This window comes from Mercenaria mercenaria, unplaced genomic scaffold, assembly GCF_021730395.1.
Source record: "Mercenaria mercenaria strain notata unplaced genomic scaffold, MADL_Memer_1 contig_3583, whole genome shotgun sequence".
In the NCBI taxonomy this organism is placed as follows: domain Eukaryota; kingdom Metazoa; phylum Mollusca; class Bivalvia; order Venerida; family Veneridae; genus Mercenaria; species Mercenaria mercenaria.
In genome coordinates, this window is record NW_026461736.1 from 20,890 (window position 1) to 44,993 (window position 24,104).

The 24,104-nt window shown below is 37.8% G+C and overlaps 1 protein-coding gene across 1 annotated transcript in view; it reads left to right on the forward strand.

The window, feature by feature from the left end:
- LOC128553201 (uncharacterized) overlaps positions 1-24,104 on the forward strand; it is a 34,155-nt gene that overhangs the window by 4,519 nt on the left and 5,532 nt on the right. The window contains exon 4 of the mRNA XM_053534321.1: positions 16,557-16,739. Coding sequence (XP_053390296.1) covers positions 16,557-16,739 — 183 coding nt within the window. The remainder of the gene's footprint in view (positions 1-16,556; positions 16,740-24,104) is intronic.

Below are 24,104 nucleotides of genomic sequence, written 5' to 3' on the forward strand. Positions count from 1 at the left end.
CCTAAACCCCTTGAAGGATTTTCATCAAACTTGGGTCAAAGGATCACCTCATCAAGAACTCATGAGTCAGCCATGTCAACTCAAGGTCAAGGTCACAACTGAAGGTCAAAGGTTTCAGCTCTGTATCTCCTAAACCCCTTGAAGGATTTTCATGAAACTTGGGTCAAATGATCACCTCATCAAGACGTTGTGCAGAATTCATGAGTCAGCCATGTCAGTTCAAGGTCAAGGTCACAGCTAAAATCAAAGGTTTATCCTTTCACTATCCATAGCAGTGGCGGGGGATTTAGCTGTCCTTCAGACTGCCTTGTTATTATTATTATTATTAAATTTTGTACAGGAAATCAATATACGTTGAACATGTATAAATTATTAGACTCGTAAAATTTTATAACCCGGGGTCTTCTCTACACATGTTGTCTATTAGTCACACAATTTCCCGGTTTGATAGAGCCAGTTTGCAAACACTTTATACAAAGGGATCTGCAACGTAAGTGAAATATTTTTAATCTTTTGCTTATTTTAATGCGTTTTTTTTTCTTTTGTTTAAAAAAAAAACATTTGATTTTTTTAGAACTGCATTTTACAAAGTTTTTAAACTTTTAAACTTTTTTGCGAGGTCAGGGAAGATATCTGAATCTTGCATATTTTATATATTGATTTTGCATGAAGTGATATTAATTCTAGCAGTCGTTTTCGTTTTTTTTATTTGGATTTAGTGGACATGAAAACTTCATATTTTTTATACCTTTCAGGTGAATGTTTTAACTGTATTGAAGAGGCATGCGTAACTGACTACACTTTATCTTTTGATCTTTAATATTTATGTTGCCACAATATGAAATAAAGATTACAAAATACATATGGTTGTGTTGATAATATTTAAACGGCAGAAATTAAATGCCCAAAATAATTAATTAAGGGTGGGTAGAATGCAGTCATAAACATATTTGATTGTGGTTGGGTTAAGGTTGCATCATGGTTGGATATTGGTTGGATTCTCGACGTTGTATCGACGTCTTATTATGGCGTCTAAAAACTTTCAAATCCAACGTTGATCCAACGTCGGGGTCCAACATCGGTACAACGTCAATAAAACGTCTTTTGTTTGCTGGGTAAATTGTAAAATAAAATGAATTAAGATTTGAACAAAGACATTTTATGAATATGGGCCCTTAAGTCGTTTGTTAAAAATTCAACTGCTATGGCTTCAATACATTATTATTACAATTTATTAAAATAGTATGTAAATGGTTGATATATTCAGATTCGATCTAACTAAGCAATGAAAATATAAGATCAACAATTTTAAGAAGTTTTAAACATGAAATAGAAAAGTACAAGAAGATCTAAGGTTCTATACTAGTGATTTTTCTACGAAGATACTTTAAGGGCACTTGTAATTTATAATTATATATACAAAATTCAGCGATGTTCATACAATATATACATGGAAACAATTATCGCGAGATCTTTTGTGTAGACAGCACTACACATTCAACACGTCTTTCTGCACTATTTTTATGAATGATATACCTTCAAGCCACTTCTCAGCCAACTGTAACATGTCATTAGAGAGGGTTTGCAGATGTAAGTAGAGAATTCGTATTTGAAACAGCGTATTGTAATCTTGCTCTTGAAATGGTAGTATAATTACTTAATTATTTTGATTAGGTTGTCGCGATTTTTTCTCAGTAGATGACTGAAGGATGTGTTGAAATAGTTGCAATTAAATATTGTTACGCACTAGGGTAGATATTCTGTCTGGATGTAGCCTTCGGTTAGGAGCTAAATACTTTCAGGAGGACTTGGCCGATCGACATGAGAAAGCTTCTTCGAATGTATTAGGTCAAAGACTAGGAACTCTGTACTAACAGTTTATGAAGTTTAATTTGTGTATTTTCTTGTAAGTTACACAAATAATTCAAACACAAAGTATCAACGACTAAAATGTTACACGAATCACATTAAATTTCAAAGGAACTCAGCAATTCACAAGATACCACGCAGTGTTTATAATGTCACACAGTATATATGTAGAAGACAGTGTTAGCTTTCCATAACTTAATTAAATGCAGTATTAGCTTGAGCATTAAACTCTATTCATCACTTAATATATCTCAAAAGGCCTAAATAATTCACCATTCAGCAATGAGGACTTGTAAAACATCAGTACAAATATTCATTATTAAGACTGTATAGGCTTTCCATAACTTCAAAAGATGAGTACACGTGTACTCAGTAACGTTCATTTCAATAAGGCTGTTTTGCATTAAAACCACTTGAAAAGTAATATAAAAATAAATGTTCCCTTCAAATCCTCTAAATGTATATCAAAATTACTTCAGCTTTATGTTAAAATGTGCTTACACCAATATAATTCATGCTGAGACTATTGTATTTGAATCTAAGATAAAGATTGGTAAAATTCTCAGGACTAGCAAAAACTGCCCTTAAGCTTATTGTTCAGAACTGGAATGACCCAGATGGTCACAAATCTGGCCCTTTTATAGTAGGCAGGAAAATTGACCAAGAAAAATTGGTCAAAGTTGGTCACACGGTAAATTTACCAAATAAAAATGGTCAGTGACCAAAAACAATTGGTCACAGTAACCAAGTGACCAAACATATTTGGTCACAGTGACCAAGTGACCAAAAATAATTGGTCACAAGCCTAAATTAATGGAGAATTCTGTCAAATGCTTCAAAATGGATACTTTATACAATAAAAGAGTGATTTACAGTAAAATTATGTACCAGGGGGTTAAATCTGAGGTTTTTATTAGCTTTATACATCTTTAAAGATGACAACGATTATGTTTGCTGCTTAGTAACGGAAGTAAACAATCCCACAATGCAGCGTAACCAATACACTTCCTGTCAGAAAAATGTGGCAATTACAGTGAATTCTCAGGAAAATAAAGCTGATTTACACAAAATAGGATTGAATAAAAGGATGACAGTTGTCTTAAACAAACATTTAAATAACATGGAGTGATTGTGCAGCTGCTACAGTGATTCACATACAGGAAAAACGATGTAAAATGCAGATAAATGTAGAAACGAATCCAGTCCAGAAAGTAAACAAACTTCACAAACTTGGATTAGAATCTAGATTAAAACGGACATAGGACTGTATAATATGTGTTTGATCGGTCATTTTATCTAGATCAACACATATGTGTACAATTCTGTGTTGCGTTACTTGCAGCTAAAGATGAAAAACAAGGAAAAATGACTAGATTTAGCACCTGAGATGAACAAAGTATGTGGTAAGTTCTCATTATCCGGGGCATTACATTACCCCCCTCTTTTAAAGGCAAAACTCCGATTGCCTTACTTTACATAAATAATTGAATAATCTCAATGTAGACTAGCGAATTAAGTATCTGAGTTTAAAGATTTTCACAAAAGCACAAATATAAAGTACTGTTAAACAGTTTAGAGTCCAAAGACTTTAGATAAATTCCTTAAACATTTAACTGATCAGCACTAAAACAACTAACTGTCTGGGCTACGCCCTATTAAGACATCTACGCTTTAACAGTCACCTCCAAATGTCAACTATTCAAACGGCTTCAATGATTTAAGTATAAATTTTCACTATCAAATCAGTGACATAGTCTTAACTGTTTATTTCATTCGTATGAATTGCGCGCACATACAGTACTGATGATTAAGTTTCTTAAAGTTATTCAGTTTCTATAGTTAAACTCGCGTAAATTCATTTCCGCTATCAATCGTCAAGTTTATTTATAAATAAATTGTCTTCACTGGTCCATTGTAGTTTCAGTTACAACACACTAAAAGTGTTTCTTAGCATATGCGGCGACTATTTATGGAGATTAGTTTCAGTTCAATACAAGTCTAAGTTTAAATTTTAAAATGTTTTATCATTATCATTGTTTGGTAAATAATGATATTCAGTCGCGATCGAATAATAACGTATTTTGTACAGTTTTAATATTTCCTGTTAGAGTTAACTTTGGTTACTGTACTCTTCACAGATGGTTTAGTGTTCTCCTTATCGGCCTCCTTGCTGTTACGGTCGCGTCTGACATCCCTGCTCGGTGACTTCTCCGGTTCCCGTCTCTTCTCCAGCACCCTCTCAATGCGTTCCAAGCTAGCCACCGCCTTTACCAGAGTCTGATCAGTGCATCTAAGAGCTCTACTCCCTCTATCGATAGCATCAACAATGCTCTTTGCTGCTGACTCTATGGCGTTCACAATAGGTGACAGATCCACAGGTGGGCAGTAAGAAGGGGTTGGATCATCCCCCTTTGCCTTCTTATTGCTACTTTCTTCATCATCATTTCCTCTTTTCTCCGATTTACGATTGCTCTCTATCTCTATCATTAAAGGGTCTGTTTCTGAAGCCACTCGCATCAGTGCAGGAAGAATGTCCTCGTACGACGAATTATCTCTCACCGGCTCATCCATCAGGGGAGTCTGCTCACCCTTCCTGCTGGTACTGTTGTTACTGCCTCCCCTGAACTGACCAAGTGTAGAGTTACTTGGTTCGCTCGACTGGTATAAGTCCTGGAGGCACAAAGTCGTTGGCATAGTCTGACTAGTGGTTTGAGTGACTCCAGGAAAGTGATGCTCAGGCTCTGGCATGTTTGAGTTCAAGGTCGAGTTAACGGTGGTCACTGTTGCTGTGGTCACCACAGTCCAAGAGGAACTCCTAGTAACGCTGGCAGGTAACGGAGGCGTGGTCAGCACCTGTTGGGCCCCACCAAACACTGGGAAATAACTGCTAGTGTTGCTACTCCCAGTAGCAACTGGCATGGTGAACGTGGCGGTGGTCTTAGGAGGAGTTGTAAGCACCTGCTGGGGTCCACCGTATACTGGCAACTGGAAACTTGGGGCACTACTCACTGCAGCAGCTGGCATGGTCATCAAGGAGGTGGTCCTAGGAGGAGCAGAATTCAGCACCTGCTGGAGTCCATTGTATACCGGGAACTGAATGGTACTGTTCACCGGAGCCGCAGGCATTGTCAGGGAAGGGGCCTGGTACGGCATTTCAAAGGGACTGCCCTTGGCCCAACCTGGTAAGGACAGGGCATCGAAGTCGTCCTCGTCTTCCTCGAAAATGCTGTCTCTGTCATCCAGCGGATCCTCTTGTCTGGTGCACTTCCTGCCGTGGTCCTCATGAGTGAGCAGGATCATGTCCTCGTCTCCAACATATTTGGGGTTGCTTGACCGATTCAGCACCCTGGAATGGTCCACCTTGCCACCGGCCTTCGCTACTTCCTCCTTGTGCCGCTTGTACTGTGAAATGTGGTTGACCAGTGTGTCCTTGTCTAAGCACCGAAAGCTACAAAGGGAGCAGGAATATGGCACCTGATCAAATGGCACGTGATGCTTCAGAATGTGTGCTACTGTACGGCCTCTCCTATCGACCTTCAGACATCTTCTGCATTGGTACTGTCTCCCACGATAGGCAGCTTTCCCCTTACTACCAGAAGCCTGAAATATTTAAAAGTATGCCAGCCTTTAATTCAATGCCAAAGCACGGGCTAAATTGTTAATGTTAAATTAAGACATGCACTTTTGATTGATACAGGTGTCTGAATGAATTCCTCATTGAAGCTTTTTCACACAACACTGCTTTAGCATGCTAATCAGACTGCATAAACTTTCATTAGGTACCCTTTCTTTAAGCACTAGCTGCAGCGTAATTTCAAACACAGTGATTTAATAATCTCATTTTATAACTTTATTCCGGGAAGAAACTTTAAACACTTTCACTATTCACAGGTTAAATTTTGAGTATCTTGTGCCTTCCTAGAATTCCGATATGCTTGCTAAACATATTACGGTTAAACCAACATATCAAGGTAAAATGTTTCACAGCAACAATCATTCCTCTAATTAAATTTAAAAAATACACAAATCTTATTTCACATGTTTATTAAACATTTTAATGACATACACATATTCACTCATGATAAAATATCTTTAATGCACGTATTTCACAGATGAATGCGCTGTACATCAATATTCTACACACACAGGGAAAATATTTTAAAGATCACTTTTGACATAATAGACACACTGAATTCATTTGTTTTCACTAATTCTGTCTTCTTAATTTTTAGCCAATGAAATGATCCACTTTGGTAGATTTTCCCCTCTATAAGGCTTTAATTTGTTGTGGTGAAATAATCTTTCACGGCCCTGCCTATCCATCTGAATCACAAATGACAGGTCGGACTGCTTCTTCTTGACTAGGTACGGGCCTTCAAAGGCTTTCTGCAGTTTGGGCATCACACCAACTTTCCTAGACTCGTTCAAGCACCATACGGCATTTCCACCTCATATCGATGAAAACTTTGTCTGGCATCATACAGTTGTTTGCTTCTTTTAGCGTTGTTTTTAAGGTACCTTCGAGCCACTTCATGTGCCCTATGGAGATTGTCCTTCAAGTCTTCAACGTAATAGGCATATGACGGTGTCTCTTCAGCATTCACATCTTTATGACCGAAAATAAGGTCAGCTGGCAGGCGCACTCTCTTCCAATTGCCAGTAAGTTTGGGGTTAGTCTTGTCGATTCATTTGGCGTAGATCTGTAGGCCCCAGCCAGGCAACCAAGATTCTGGTCCCACTCATCTTGCTCTCCGACCAGGTATGCCCGTACCATCTTGATTAATGTTTTGTTCATGGCTTCGGCTTGACCATTCGACTGAGGATGTCTGGCACTTGTCCGAGTCTTCTTCACCTCCAACATGGCACAAAGGTCTTTAAAGAGTCGACTTTCGAAAGACGCACCTTGGTCAGTCAGGATCGCAGTAGGAGTACCCCACCTGGAAATGAAGTCATTTAAAATTCTGGATGCACATTCCTCGGCTGTCTGATTAGGTACTGCTATTACTTCTGTGTACTTGGAGAAAAGATCAGTAAGAACCATGATGTACCGGTTTCCCCTTGGTGTTAATGGAAAAGGTCCTGTGAAATCAATCGCTAGCACGTCCCATGGAGCTCCGGTGATGATGGGCGTCATAGGTGCTTTTGGCGTCTTTGGTAACCGTTTGTCACTTTCGCAGATATCACAGTTCTGTATGAATAGCCTTACATCTTCTGCCATGTTGTACCAGTAGAAACCTTGGACTATCCGTGCCTTTGTTCTTTTGACTCCAAAATGTCCGGCCAATAATGAACTATGCGACTGCTTCATGACCTCTCTTCTGAGACTTTGTGGTACTACTATCTGTGTAAACTCACCGGTGTTGTTGTCCCTTTTGAACCTTTTGCACAGCATTCCTTGGTGATCCAGTAGAGCGCCCCAAATAACCCAATAGTGTCTTGCTGTTGGACTCCGTCCTGACATATCTGTAACAGATGGCCTCGCATGGTCTTTGATGGCATCTAACAAGAAACCTATATCTGGATCGTCTTGCTGCAGGCGACTTACCATCTCAGTCGTGTAACCATTCAACCAACATTCGACGCTCTCCGGTTTGCTTCTGCTTCCTGTTGAACCATCTGATGTGCTCGGCTTCTGAGTGTCATTTGCCATCACTGTCTTTACTACATTAGAAGTGCCTTCAGGCTTGTCTTCTGCACTAGTGTCACGGTCTTTAAGCTTCGCTCGAAGGTCAAGGTCCATGATATCTGCTCTTCTCTGGCACTTGCGACAAGGTCCACATTTCAATGGTTCAAACATATCGACTTCAGCACAAGTGCAGTCATGGGGAGTTGCGCATCTGGATAGGGCATCGCAGTGACCTTGTTTTTTACCTGGACGGTACTCTATCGCAAAATCATAGTCCGCCAAAATTTCGATCCAGCGCGCGATTTTTCCGCTAGGTTCTTTTAACTTAAACAACCAGACAAGAGCCTGGTGGTCTGTATGGATCTTAAACCTCCGGCCTAACAAATACTGACGGAAGTACTGAGTGAAATAGACAACTGCTAGCAGTTCCTTCTCAGTCACACAGTAATTCCGCTCAGCCTTGTTCAGTCCCCTACTGCATAGGCAATAACACGTTCGCGTTCGCCTTGCATTTGGCTAAGGACCGCGCCAATACCCAAACCCGACGCGTCTACATCAAGCTGAAATTCTCCGCCAACATTTAGGGATATCCATTACTTCTGGACTTATGAGACTGTCCTTCAGTTTCTGAAAGGCTTCCTCACAATTAGCATCCCATACAAAATCTTTACCCTTCTTGGTCAGTTCTGTCAAAGGTTTAGCGATTTTTGCAAAATTTCTGATAAAACGACGGTAAAAGGACCCTGTGGCGACGAACTGTTTAACTTGTCGTGCATTCTGCGGTCGTGGCCAATTGACAATTTTTGACACATTATTCGGATCAGGGCGGATTCCTTCACCGGAAACAACGTGGCCTAAAAAGACAACTTTAGCCTGTAACAGGGAACACTTTTCAGGTTTTAGCTTAAGGCCGGCCTCCCGCATTCTGTCCAGGACTTGGGCTACACGGACCATATGCTCCTCAAGGTTACATCCAAACACGATAATATCGTCTATATAGACAAGGCATGTTTCCCATTGCAGGCCTTGAAGGGCTAGCTCCATCGTTCTTTGAAATGTTCCTGCAGCATTATTTAAACCGAACGGCATCCTTGTCATCTCATAGTGACCATATTTGCTGCAGAAAGCACTCTTGGGAATATCTTCAGATTTTAACGGTATTTGGAAGTATCCGCTCGTTAGGTCGAAGCTACTGTAAAGTGTGGATCCGGCTACAGCATCCAAACAGTCCTGCACTCTTGGCAAAGGGAAGCCATCTGGTTTAACAAGCGCATTGACACGCCTGTAATCGATGCATGGTCGAATCGCACCTGACTTCTTCCGAACTAAAACAACTGGTGAAGCTCAAGGAGAAGTACTCTTTCTGATGACGCCTTTTTGTAATAGATCTTCTATGGCCCTTTTCTCTTCTTCTGCATATGCAAGTGGCACACGTCTAGGCCTTTGTTTGATGGGAGTTGCATCCCCTGTGTTGATTGGGTGTTCTGCAAGGTTTGTAATTCCAAGATCCCATTCATGTTTTGAAAACACATCACCATATTTTAGAAGGAGTCCTGCAATGACTTTCTTTTCATGCTCTGATTTATCTTCTGTTGACTTCTTGTACAAGACTTTTAGGTGTTCAGGCACTGCGTGCTCCTCCGCCATTCCGAATGGTATCTCAGGTTTTATGCTTTCCCCGATGTCTGTCTGGACCCTTCTTACCCGGCATATATTTTCTTCTTCTTCTTTGTGTTCCTTTTCAGTAATGACACGAGTGACAGCTTCGATCCTTTCAGCAGTGCCTACTACAGCATTTTGTCTCAAACGCATTTCTGTCGGGTGCGGGTTCAGGACTCTCACTTTGTTTGTAGTAGTTCTGTTGATGTTAACAAGTGTAGCTGCCATAGCTAGCTGATATTTTCCTTTAAATGCATCAGTTGCTTCCACTAAGTAATTTGCTTCTTGGTCCGCGTCGTCTTCCTCAACTCTTTCAATGTAGACATCTACCAGGGCCTCTGCTTTTGCCGGCACTGTAACATCATCAGCTACCGTCACCTTTCTTGTACCTTTGCGGCTTAGTTTTGGCAAACAAGGAATCTCTTTCCCACCCATTACTATAACATTTTTACTAAGGAGTATGTCTGCCGGTCCATCTTTACTTCCTGCTAAAACGTCACAACCCAGCAATGCGTCATCTTCAATATCGGCCACCACCATTTCTTTCTTGGTCTGTAGATGCCCCATTGTAAGGTTGAACTCCCCCTTACCCCACTCTTTTATCTTACTACCCCCGGCGCCGCGTAGCCCCGCCGAGCCCCTCAGCAATGGCCTCTCACCATCTGGTAACCGCTGATATACCCTGTAAGATAAAATAGTCTTCGAGGCTCCTGTGTCAGTAGTGAAAATCACAGGCTCACTTTCAACCATACCACGTACAAACACGCCTTCTCCAAGTCCTCGTTGTGCTTTACAGCTACCGGCCGCCTCCAATAACACATTGCTGGTTGGATCAGTTACTGTTTTGCCCTCTTCTAAAAATATACTTTCCTTTACATGGACCTCTCTCTGGGCGCGAGAGCCGGTCCCCTGTAGTTTAAAGGCTGCCCTTGCTTTACGCCTTCCCTACCAGGTGACATGTCTTTCTTTTGGCTTCTGTTCCCCTTTGCTGGACACTCCCTTGCATAGTGGCCCTTTTGATGGCAGTTAAAGCATTCCACATCTTTGGCCCTGTAAGGTCTGCTTTCTTTGGCACGTGCACAGGAAGCTTCCAGTTTCTCCACTCTCTGTAAGAGACGCTCTAGAAGGTCCTCTTTTGCAATTTTTCCATCCCCTGAAGTACCAGGTTTTTGCTGCCTACCTTGACCAGTTGTGGCATGCTCTCTGACAGGTACTCTGTTAATACCATTGACCGTACATCCTGAATGCTCAGTTGAGGTTTGTATGTCATCTTGCACGGGTACATTATAAACCTGTCTAGTCATATGTTTGTTGCGCCTGTCATACCGGCAACCATTTCTCGTTTGGATAAGGTTGACCACGTGGTACACCGCCTCATCGACATCTTTCGGCTCTTTGTGGTACTCCACTTCGAACTTTGCCTCTTGATCCAGGAGTCCATCTAGAAATCGTCTCACTAGATCTTCATCTCTGATCTGTCTATTCCGGTAACCATGCGCTTTTCCATACAAACGTTTCAGTTCTGCTGCATAGTTTTCCACCGTTTCACCTGGCCTTTGATTTCTCTGGCTAAACTTTGCAGCGAAGGAACGGCTGGTTTCTATCACCCTGTACTGCCTTGTTAATTCAGATATGAGCTCATCGTAGCTATGCAACACCTCAGCTGGTAATTGCGAAAACACGAACTCGCTGGCTTGTCCCTCTATTCTGGGAAGTAGATTGTCAAGCTTGTCATTTTCTGTCCATGCATACCGCTGAGCCATTGTCTCGAATTTAGCCACCCAAACAGCCCAATTTTCCTTGCCGGTGAAAGGTGGTATTTTCACCTCAGGCCCCCGAGGCTGGTAGTTTCTGCTATGCCAGGGCATTCTTTGTCTGTGTCTTTGCTGAATCTGGTAATCATCAGTGATTGGTGCTGAATAACCTCGATTGAAATTCCGGTCCTGTGGAAAACAATTATCTTCCATGTCTGTGACTACATCTTGAGGCCGCACGTAATTACGTGCAGGTCCAAAATTAATTGCAGCGGTTCTGGTATTATTTACACACGCTTCCTCCGCTTGTTGGGTTTGTTGCTGAGTTAGGTTCCTTAACTCTGTAACAACATCTTTCAAGACTCCATGCATATCCCTCATCATACTACCCACTTGATCCTGGGAAGTGCTGTTCTCATTGTGATTGACGTAGGAAGTGTTCATAGTTGTTGCATCTGCTTGGCCTGCCCTGTCTATGGTATGATAAGATGCTAGAGATTGTCTGTCATCATCATCTGTATCAATATCAGTGCATTGGTTCTGTGCTGCCTGTCGAAAGAAAATGTCGCCTCGGCTGTCGACAGCCTGTGGTGGGCACTCGCTTGTATTTTCCATGCTGGCTTGGGATCGTATCACTGGATCCAGGTTTGAACTGTTTCACTGGATCCCACTTCTGACACCAAAAATTGTTACGCACTAGGGTAGATATTCTGTCTGGATGTAGCCTTCGGTTAGGAGCTAAATACTTTCAGGAGGACTTGGCCGATCGACATGAGAAAGCTTCTTCGAATGTATTAGGTCAAAGACTAGGAACTCTGTACTAACAGTTTATGAAGTTTAATTTGTGTATTTTCTTGTAAGTTACACAAATAATTCAAACACAAAGTATCAACGACTAAAATGTTACACGAATCACATTAAATTTCAAAGGAACTCAGCAATTCACAAGATACCACGCAGTGTTTATAATGTCACACAGTATATATGTAGAAGACAGTGTTAGCTTTCCATAACTTAATTAAATGCAGTATTAGCTTGAGCATTAAACTCTATTCATCACTTAATATATCTCAAAAGGCCTAAATAATTCACCATTCAGCAATGAGGACTTGTAAAACATCAGTACAAATATTCATTATTAAGACTGTATAGGCTTTCCATAACTTCAAAAGATGAGTACACGTGTACTCAGTAACGTTCATTCAATAAGGCTGTTTTGCATTAAAACCACTTGAAAAGTAATATAAAAATAAATGTTCCTTCAAATCCTCTAAATGTATATCAAAATTACTTCAGCTTTATGTTAAAATGTGCTTACACCAATATAATTCATGCTGAGACTATTGTATTTGAATCTAAGATAAAGATTGGTAAAATTCTCAGGACTAGCAAAAACTGCCCTTAAGCTTATGTTCAGAACTGGAATGACCCAGATGGTCACAAATCTGGCCCTTTTATAGTAGGCAGGAAAATTGACCAAGAAAAATTGGTCAAAGTTGGTCACACGGTAAATTTACCAAATAAAAATGGTCAGTGACCAAAAACAATTGGTCACAGTAACCAAGTGACCAAACATATTTGGTCACAGTGACCAAGTGACCAAAAATAATTGGTCACAAGCCTAAATTAATGGAGAATTCTGTCAAATGCTTCAAAATGGATACTTTATACAATAAAGAGTGATTTACAGTAAAATTATGTACCAGGGGGTTAAATCTGAGGTTTTTATTAGCTTTATACATCTTTAAAGATGACAACGATTATGTTTGCTGCTTAGTAACGGAAGTAAACAATCCCACAATGCAGCGTAACCAATACACTTCCTGTCAGAAAAATGTGGCAATTACAGTGAATTCTCAGGAAAATAAAGCTGATTTACACAAAATAGGATTGAATAAAAGGATGACAGTTGTCTTAAACAAACATTTAAATAACATGGAGTGATTGTGCAGCTGCTACAGTGATTCACATACAGGAAAAACGATGTAAAATGCAGATAAATGTAGAAACGAATCCAGTCCAGAAAGTAAACAAACTTCACAAACTTGGATTAGAATCTAGATTAAAACGGACATAGGACTGTATAATATGTGTTTGATCGGTCATTTTATCTAGATCAACACATATGTGTACAATTCTGTGTTGCGTTACTTGCAGCTAAAGATGAAAAACAAGGAAAAATGACTAGATTTAGCACCTGAGATGAACAAAGTATGTGGTAAGTTCTCATTATCCGGGGCATTACAATATTACATATTTGCTTTCTGGGGGTAAAAACCGCCAGACGGCGTTAAGGTGGAATGCGCCTAATTTGAAGTTATCGGGTTTCGTTTCGAAATTTTGATTAATATAAAATTCAGCATATTCCTCGTAGACTGCGGATTTTACTTTTTTGATATTTCTGTAACTTTTTTCTCTACAAACCTTCAAACACGACCATTGACGTCCATTTTTGATGAACCATAATTTCACGTCCGTCAGACTGATTTCTTAAATCGTTCTGTTCAGTCAACAAGTATCGATTTGCTTGTTTCTCATCATATTTTCATTTAAAAATGTCTTTGAAATGGTGTATAATTTGTGGAGATCATTTTAACGTTGAAGCCGATATTTACGTTAAAGTGACGTCAGAGCGACAAATATGACGTTTAGTTTTGAATAAAAGTTTGCGTTAATCTTGTCTCATGTAAAACCTAAACGATAGACTTTGACAAAAAACTAACATGATCATAAAAACTTTATTTTCGGTCGATTGAAGGAATAAAATTATGGGGTCACAGAATTCATTTTCGCGTAAAATTACGTTACGCTACCCCTACCCCCAAATAACAACATAGCTTAGTTTGGCTGTCTTTCCGATATATCTTTTTTCAAATCTTAGTATTTTACATTCTCATTCATCAGTTGTTCACTACAGGCGTGAAACGAATCATGGAACGTGAGAAAGAGAGTTTTCCTTTCAAAGAGGTCCTTATAACTGTAAAATTGGCGACTTCATTGAGAAACGGTTTGAATGCAGAATGTATTACATACGCCAATACGACAACTTTGCTTATAAATACTGATCATGTTAATTTTGAAAGTGGCTTTAAATATACTTTCTATATGATAAAGCTTATTTTTTCAAATAGTTCTTATTCATTGCTGGTATGAAGAATATTTGCATATGCAGTTGTGTTTATTGTTCGGAGTTTTCACACTTGAAACCCAAACAGAAAGCATCATTACTGTACAATATCATTGATCAATATTATACAACAGATTCAAATATTCTAAAGGTTGTGATTTCAGATGTATGACCCTTGACTTAACCGCCCCTCCAAGGGAGTAAAGGTTGTTTGTATCTTGTTTTTCTTAATATTATCCCTAAGCCTCCCTAAGTACGCACACACGCACGCACGCACGCACATTCCGAGGTCTTACATTTTTACTATTTCGTTTCTTACTTCATCACCCTAGTAATGTCTGACCATAAGATAAGTTGCCATGGGCTTGCCCGGTTAATTACCCGCTCCACGCATACGTTCGCATAATTTGATGGCGGAATTTGGTTTTTACGGGTCAGAGTTAATTTTTCAATTTTTTGAAATTTTATACCACAGACGCTATTGGAAATAAATCATAACTTCTACAAGTTCAGTATTCATGATATAAGAGAGGTTTCGTTGAGTTACAGCGAGTGTCAGTCACAACCGCTGCTTTCTTTCGTTCTTTCTTTCTCTCTTTTACCCCATCCGCTTAGCTAAGTAGGAGCGCAGATCTACTGATCGCGAGTTCGGTCCCCGGGTAGGGCATGACGATTTAATAGAAGGCACGTGTCCGAAATCATTCGTCCTCCACCTCTGATTTATGTGGTGAAGATAGAAGTTATTTGTTGGGAATACAGAATCAAGGAACACTGGTTAGGTTAACTGCCCACAGTAGCGTAGAAAAACAATGCTAAAAAATATTCTTTCTTTTTTTTTATGTCATGGAATGTTTTCTTTACTCGTATTTCTTACGTTTCTAATATTAGGAAACAGTATTATGTATGGAATATGTTTCTATTATGTGTCTATGAATACAAGGATAACATTTGTACACACAGCTCCGGAGAGCTAAAACCTCTTTGGAAAGGATGCTGTTTCTATCTAGCCAAGTTGCTAAATAAATTAACCTTTTAAGAGCAACAGTCTCCTTACAATAAATATGCTGTGTTCCCGCGGTTATGAGGAGGATTCACTTAATTCGAAATCGGTGTGTCCGACTACAGTCCAAACAATCGAAATATTTCCAAAACGTAAAATTTGTAATAAAGTTAGATAAAATAATGTTTACTCGAACATGATGTTATAATTACATAAAGGCTTTCTAAATTTTAAAAGGTTGTATTAGCACATTTTTCCGAGTTATGTTAAAATGAATATTTCTCATTTTCACCTACGTTTTACTTTTTTCGTACTGTGCCGAGGTTGGCCAGATTCTGCTTACCCCAGTATTATTTTCTGAAGACTGGTTGTTGTTCGAATCTGCTTCATTAAGAATACACCTATATTAACTAATATGATATCTATGGCATATATTTATAATCTAGGCCTATATTTGTTTTGCCTCAGTTCTATTAGATGCATAAAATTCTTTATGTCACGTTGAATGAAATCATTAATAGTTGTAAAGAAAATCAGAAAATCCAGTTAATTACGCATTTCATATCTGGGGTAGGAGTAGAGTAATGTATTTCAGCGTAAAGGGTAACGGGGTGTTGATTTTGTCGCATTCTCATATATCGAATATAATATAAACATTAAAGTCTGAGTTCTACACAGAAATTATTTCGCTAATGTAACAGAGTTTTAAAGGCTATTTTGATTTAATTTTACTAGGAAAAATAAAATAGTAGAGTTTATCCTAGAAGGAGGAGATACATGAAAAAATACTCAATTGCGCTATCTTGTGATTTGAGGGGTAGGGGTAGCGTAACGTAATATTACGCGAAAACGAATTCGGTGACCCCATAATTTAATTCCTTCAATCGACAGAAAATAAAGTTTTTATGATCATGATAGTTTTTTGTCAAATTCTATCGTTTGGGTTTTACATGAGACAAGGTTAACGCAAACTTTTTATTCAAAACAAAACGTCATATTTGTCGCTTTGACGTCACTTTAACGTAAATACCGACTTCAACGTTAAAATGATCTCCACAAATTATACACCATTTCAAAGACATTTTTAAATGAAAATATGATGAGAAACAAGCAAATCGATACTTGTTGACTGAACAGAACGATTTAAGAAATCAGTCTGACGGACGTGAAATCATGGTTCATCAAAAATGGACGTCAATGGTCGTGTTTGAAGGTTTGTAGAGAAAAAAGTTACAGAAATATCAAAAAAGTAAAATCCGCAGTCTATGAGGAATATGCTGAATTTTATATTAATCAAAATTTCGAAACGAAACCCGATAACTTCAAAATAGGCGCAATCCACCTTAAGAGTAAATATTTAAAAGAAAACATCCTACATCGACGGTAAGTATGTCTCTATTTCTCACGGAAGTAACATATTCTAAATTTAGATAAGGCTAATACTTTTGCACCTATATTTATATTTAAAAATGCTGGCCACCGTATTTGTATCTTTAATTAAAAAGTAACAATATACTTTAGGTAAGACGTGGTTTAACATTCCTGAACAAATACGGGTGGTTTTCTTTGTGACAGTCGGCGACGAGGAAATACAGCTAGACAACGATGCGATTGCGACTCAACCACGCTTGACAAAACTTATCATAGAAGAAAATATAACAGGTTTTTCTGAACACATGAAAGAGAAAGGAGCGATAAAACAAAGTGAGTATTACTTTCTGATTTTGTCAACTTTCGATCTCTCTATCCATAAATTGGTTTTGATCGCCTAGGGATCGTACATTGATTTAGTCTTCTTTGATGTTCATCAAAGTAATACTTTTCCGTATACTGGCAACAATAAGGTAACATCCCTTTAAATGTAAATACAAAGATGACTTTATAATTATTTGATATATTATTACCAGTGACATGACATATAAATATTGCATTTCTGAAGAGTGATGTGAAAAATGTTCACTACGAGATATATGAATATTGACCGAGGCGCCAGCCGAGGTCTATATTCATATTTCGAGGGGTGAACATTTTCATATCACCCTCTCAGGAATGCAATATATATTTAATTATACCGAAAATGTATAAGTATCAAAGCTTTGACTGGAAAGTAAACATAATAATATATTTAACATTAAAAAGTAATTACTAACCAAATAATGAAGACAGAATTAAAGAATCTTTACTTGTAAGCACTCAAAATTTGCTGTGTAATAATCCTTTTTTGATAGATTTAGTCGAGACGTTTACATATCGCTGACCTTTATATTTTTTTTCTAATATTTCAACATTGCGTCAATCAGAAGCATTCGAAAAACGGCGATAACTTTTGTTATCTAAATTAAACATATAAGTGTGAGCACTCATTTTCTTAGTTAGATCATTTCCAAACTTTTTATGGTTTCGATTCAATATTTGATGAAATATTGTTTTCGAAATACTAGTATTTTGCACGTAGCATAAAAAAAATTCGGCCTTAATCGCACATGTATGGAAGCGTCCTGGTGCCAGCAGAGAGATTTTATTTGTCTTACGTACGACTTACTATCTCCTACGTAGTACTTAATATCTCCTACGTAGGACCAAGTATCTGCTACGAAGGACTTAATATCTCCTACGTAGTACTTATAGTATCTCCTACGTAGGACATAGTATCTCCTACGTAGTACTTATAGTATCTCCTACGTAGGACTTATAGTATCTCCTACGTAGGACTTAGTATCCCCTACGTAGGACTTAGTATCTCCTACGTAGTACTTAACATTTCCTACGGGGGTCTCCGTGGCCGAGTGGTTAAGGTCGCTGACTTCAAATCACTTGCCCCTCATCGATGTGGGTTCGAGCCTCACTCGGGGCGTTGAATTCTTCATGTCAGGAAGCCATTCAGCTGGCTCACGGAAGGTCAGTGGTTCTACCCAGGTGCCCGCTCGTGATGAAATAATGCACGGAGGGGCACCTGAGGTCTTCCTCCACCATAAAAGCTGGAAAGTCGCCATATGACCTATCATGTGTCGGTGCGACGTTAAATCCAACAAAAAAATTTAATAATATTTCCTACGTAGGACATAGTATCTCCTACGTAGGACTTAGTGTCTCCTACGTAGGACATAGTATCTCCTACGTCGGAGATATTAAGTACTACGTAGGACTTAGTATCTCCTACGTAATACTTAATATCTCCTACCTAGAACATAGTATCTCCTACGTAGGGCTTAGTATCTCTTACGTAGGAGTTAGTATCTCCTACGTAGGACATAGTATCTCCTACGTAGGACTTAGTAACTCATACGTAAGGGTTCCTATTTTGGGGCGCTGCAGCGTTCTGTGGTCCTACTTGCATTTCCGGTACATGTACTAATTGAACATTGCTGGTTGACTTTTTAATTGCGTGCTGATAAAAGGCATTTATTGTAATATTTAATTTATTTTGTAAACTATTTATATTCTTGTATTTTATGTGTTGTCTCGGGAATGGGGCTTAAATAAATAACTTTTCATTGAATTCAGTGAAATTATCTCTTAACTACTGTTTCTAACCAATAACAAAGAATGAATTTATATAGACCTGGGGCTGTATTCATAAAGCATCTTAAGTATAAGTTTTGACTTAAGTTGAAGATTTTACTTAAGTTTGTGGTGATTTCAGCTTAAGTCTTAGTAAAAAACTTAAGTCTTATTCATAAAATAGCTTAAACTTAAGATACGTAAGAAATGACTTAAGTCAGAAAACAAAATGACGTCGGGAGTACAATTAAAGTGTTGTTTTTCAGATAAAAGCACTTTAAACATAATTGTGCATGTTGTATCTGTCTGAAATTAATGTTGTTTTTTAATGTTTTCGTCCACAATAAAAGCCAATAATTACTTATTAAGTTGTTTTATGAATAACAAATATACTAAAGTAAAATAAATTTCTTACTTAAGTAATACTTAGTAAATAATCAATTTCTTATACTTAAGATGCTTTATGAATACGGCCCCAGATTGCATGACACGATTATCAATGTTCTATAAGATTTAGTAAGTTTCAACTACTCAATTATTCTTTTATCTAGTCACTCTGATCAAACAAAACTGTAAAGGTTATTTTGCATGAAATTAGCTCTTATATTAAAAAACATAATAGCCTCTACTGTGAAGAGCGATAAAGGGGAATAAATCATGTTTACCAAGTTACTCGTCCTTAATTTCTTCTCTCTAGGCATAAACTTAACAAAACAAAGGATAACCAGATTTAATGGCTCAAACCTACGAATTCGCCGTGATATTCGGTAATTAAAAGATTTTACTGTCTAAAAATGGTTCACTTTATTTAAATACTATTCTGTTCTTCCTCTTTTTCACAACAAATATATACAATATATAGAAGATACACACACCATGTTAAAGAAAGCAAAACCGTTGGACCACAAGTTGATTTGACATTAGTTTGTCGGAACATTATTATTGAGTGTATTCTCTGGAATAGATCACAAAATTCAGTAGGAAAAAAATATATAAAAATGAGCTAAATATAGTACTGTAATTAAGATAAAATATACAGTAATTAAGACTCTTAGAGAGAGAGAGAGAGAGAGACAAATATTTGAATTTCATATGAATAATGAGACATGTGCAAGACCCTAACTGAAAGGTCAATGTTACTTTCGGCCGAGACGGAACTAATTTTGTCTGTTCTAGATCGGTATTTAACCATTCGGGCGTTCAATTCATACGCATCTGAACTCTGTCAGGGTTCCCAAGGTCAGGGAAAGTCCCCAGATAAAGTAAAGGATTTGTCCCAAACGAGAAAACAATGGGCAGAAATAAACAAACTGGAATTTAGTAAGGGGATCTGAGATAAGGGAGCCTGCAGGAACGTATCACAGATACTATGTCCTACGTAGGAGATACTTTAGTATTACGTAGGAGATACTAACTCCTACGTAGGAGATACTAAGTACTACGTAGGATATACTATCTCCTACGTAGGAGATACTAAGTCCTACGTAGGAGATACTAACTCCTACGTAGTACTTAATATGTCCTACGTAGGAGATACTAAGTCCTACGTAGGAGATAGTAATCCTACGTAGGAGATACTAAGTCCTACGAAGGAGATACTATGTCCTACGTAGGAGATACTAAGTACTACGTAAGAGATACTAACTCCTACGGAGGAGATAGTAAGTCGTACCAGGACACTTCCATACACATGCAAGAGCACCAGAAAAGGGTAATTTAATCCTAACGTATAATTATGTAAACGCCTCGTCTGAAAAGTTATCGATTCAGTCTTTTAATCGATGCGAAAGTATCAATCTCTCAACGGGTGATATGATAAAATAATATCACATGCGCAGAAAAACAAAATAACGCTGTTGCGCATGTGATATGAAATTATGGATCATATCACCTGCGCAGAAATTGAAAATAACGATTTTGCACATGCGATATAAGATCACTGGGGAATATGATATATTATTAAAGGTAAACAAATGGGAAATTTGCATTGAGGTATAATAAATACAGAATACTAAGCCCGATTTGATAAAAATTACCTCACATTAAATATATAACCTGTATTCATTTATTGATCTCTCTGCGGCCTGTACGTAATTTTATTTTTTTTCTAACTGGGTCTTCCATGAGGTCTATACAACAGTTTTAACACACGAAACACATTTCTCATCTACCTAGGAAATAAAAGTGCTGCTCGTCAACTGAGATTTATTTTTAAAATTATTTTGCTTTTTTCCACGGCCTATAAATCTCAGAAAGTATTAACATCTCGGGACAATATCCACGAATTCGGCGTGTATTTGACAACAAAAGACGAACTGTGAAATAAGCCCTATTGTTCTGTTGACAAAGGATGAATAGACACAAACAGAAGATTACCGATATTGCATCAAATATATTGTTGTGCAGAAATTTTAATAAACAACGATTTTTCAACCTTAAACTATTTACAACTGGCAGTATTTTACAGATGATTTGTTGAGTAAAAAGGGTGTATCATGTAAAACTGTAAGAATGTTTGTTCCAAGCATATATAGTTTCGGCCTCTAATAGTAAAAAAACTTTAAAAATTTACCTGAGCAAAATGTTAACAATTAATTAGCTGTTGATCCGGTGTACTGTTTTCGGATTTGGATGTTTTTCGGACACTTCTGTTTTCATCAAATCTAGTACCAACCCTGGTATATGCTAGCCTTCTTGTGACACTGGCTTATCAAAATCCATCACCTGAAGCGTATAAGTGTCACGTTTCTGCTAAAATTCCTTTAACAGGGAACTGTTATTCAAACCTTTGCCAGTATACAAATTCCCTTTTGGTCTGTGTCAAGTCCCAATCAGAGAGGTGTACAATGTGATTCCTGTGATGTGTGGTTTCACGCCAAGTGTATGAGCATGCCATTAGCTGTGTACGAGGGTATAAAAGGGATATACATCAGCTGGATTTGTTGCTCATGTGGATTGCCAAACTTTTCAACCACATTATTTAGCACCTCATCCAGTGACTCAGTCGCTACATCCATTGCTACACATAAATCTTACAGTGATCTTTCAAGTCCCTCATATCAGCAGACAAACCCACTCCCAGGTGAGAGATCGTCAAGCGTCAGCTCATTGAACACTTCAATCGGCTCGCCATTACCAATCAGAAGTTAAAACAAAACTAAGAAATTCCAAACAACTTTTCGTATCTTAGTAATCAACTTCCAGAGGCTTCTTTCTGGTTATTCCTTGTGGAGATCAACCCAGCTATTGTTATTGGAAATGAAACATGACTCCACCAAGATTTCTATGAGCGAAAAGTTTTTCCACCAAACTTCCACTTAGTTGCAAGGCGTGACCGACCAAACAGTCCGCATGGTGGAGTTATTATCATAGCAAAAGATGGCATCTTAGGTTCAAATCTCCATATCCAGACAAACAGCGAATTCTGTGCAGCCACATATGGGAACATTAGACCCATCGATTTTTCGCACGAGTGAAAATATTTTATATAGTGCAAAGAAGGAGCCATTTACTTTATTTAAATTTATGGGAAAAGTATTATAGGTATTTTAGCTTTGCAAACGAAGTGATAATATTCAATGCATTGTCTTTCCTGTGAATATTTCATTTTTAAAATGAATTTAAAAAATGGTCTTTTTTGCGTATACTTTATGTCTGTCTATGTACAATTAGATACATAGTAAAATATGGATAATTTTCTGAAATTTCTTCTGTTTAACAAAAAATAAATAGATTCTTATTTGCTCTTGAAGACCATTGCAAACGACATAGTAATCTATATTTATTTAGCTATTGTTTCATATTAACTTCAGTTTTCTAGGTGAAGAAGAAAATGGTCTTTTTAAGCATTTTGCAGATGAGTATAGAGTTTTTTTCGTTATCGGAAAGACTCGAACATTCTCGTATATTTCCGTTAATTCCTTCGGAATTTAAGCTCCATAACGGTAAAAAACTGACTTCTTCTCACCTGCTAAACTGCACACATGTACGGATTTATAAATTAGTGGACGGTACATAATATGATTTTATTTACAGCCAACAGTCAATTTTAAACAGCTTTAGGATCGAAATTCAAAATTTCTAAAAGAAGAATTTCGAGTGTGCATCGAAAATCGAGTCTGTCGAAAATGGAAATCTTAAAGAACTGATTTCGTGCTTGAATTAAATTTCGAGCGTGTAAGAAAAAAAACTTAAAAGTTTCAAAACGTTGCAATTTGAGGTGGCATATTTTGGGCAAGTTAAAAGTAGAAAATGGAAATTCAAATTTTTGAAAGGATGACGTTGAATTTCGCTCACATTTAATTTCGCACAAACTCGGACATCGAAATTAAAATCGAAAGAAATCATCGAATTTCGAGGTAGAATTGAAATTAGAGGCAACAAGAAGATTGAAATTAAATATTTTGAGGAGAGCGATGGTCTAGTGGATAATGTGTTGGTCCCTCAACCAAGGGTCGTGAGTTCGAGCCCCACTGGGGCCACGACCATGGCTTCTCATATGACACTAGTACTGGTTTTTCAAGGAAGCGGACTCGAGAGTGGTTACAATAAGCTTCAAGCTTTCATCACAATCGAGCTAAAACAAAAAAGTATAAACTTAACTAAATATTTTGAGCTAGCGTGAAAATCTAGTAAATCGGCATTTAAAAAAGAATACGATCTTTAAACTGGCTCTTAATTCAATACCTGCCCGATGTTCAGATTGAAAATTTGACTGATTTTTAGCTCGACTTTTCGAAGAAAAAGTAGAGCTATTGCACTCGCGTCGGCGTCGGCGTCGCCGTTGGTTAAAGTTTTTGATAAAGTCAAATATCTCTGTTACTATCAAAGGTATTGACTTGAAACTTAAAATAGTTATTTACTATCAAAGTCTACACCAGGAGAAACAATCCCCATAACTCTGATTGAATTTTGACAGAATTATGCCCCTTTTTAACTTAGAATTTTTGGTTAAAGTTTTTGATAAAGTAAAATATCTCTGTTACTATCAAAGCTATTGACTTGAAACTTAAAATATTTATTTACCATCAAAGGTTACACCAGAAGAAACAATTCCCATAACTCTGGTTTGAATTTTGACAGAATTATGCCCCTTTTTAACTTAAGATTCTTTTTAACAAAATTTGATAAAGTCAAATATCTCTGTTACTATTAAAGCTTTTGACTTGAAACTCAAAAAAGTTATATACATCTGCACCAAGAAACTCTGATTTGAATTTTGACAGAATTATGCCCCTTTTTAACTTAGAATTTTGTGTAAAAAGTCAAATATTTCTGTTACTGTTAAAGCTTTTGACTTGAAACTCAAAATAGTTATTTACTATCAAAGTCTACACCAGGAAACACAATTCCCATAACTCTGATTCGAATTTTGACAGAGTTATTTCCCTTTTTAACTTAGATATTTTTACTGGCAAAGCTCTAATTCAGAGTCAAGCACTGAGAAAAGTCGAGCGCGCTGTCTTACGGGCAGCTCTTGTTGGACATGTTCCCTATGCAGTGCTAGAGTTTCGAAACGTCGAGCGAGCTCGCAAATGAAATAAATGCAAGATTGAAATCCAGTTGTTT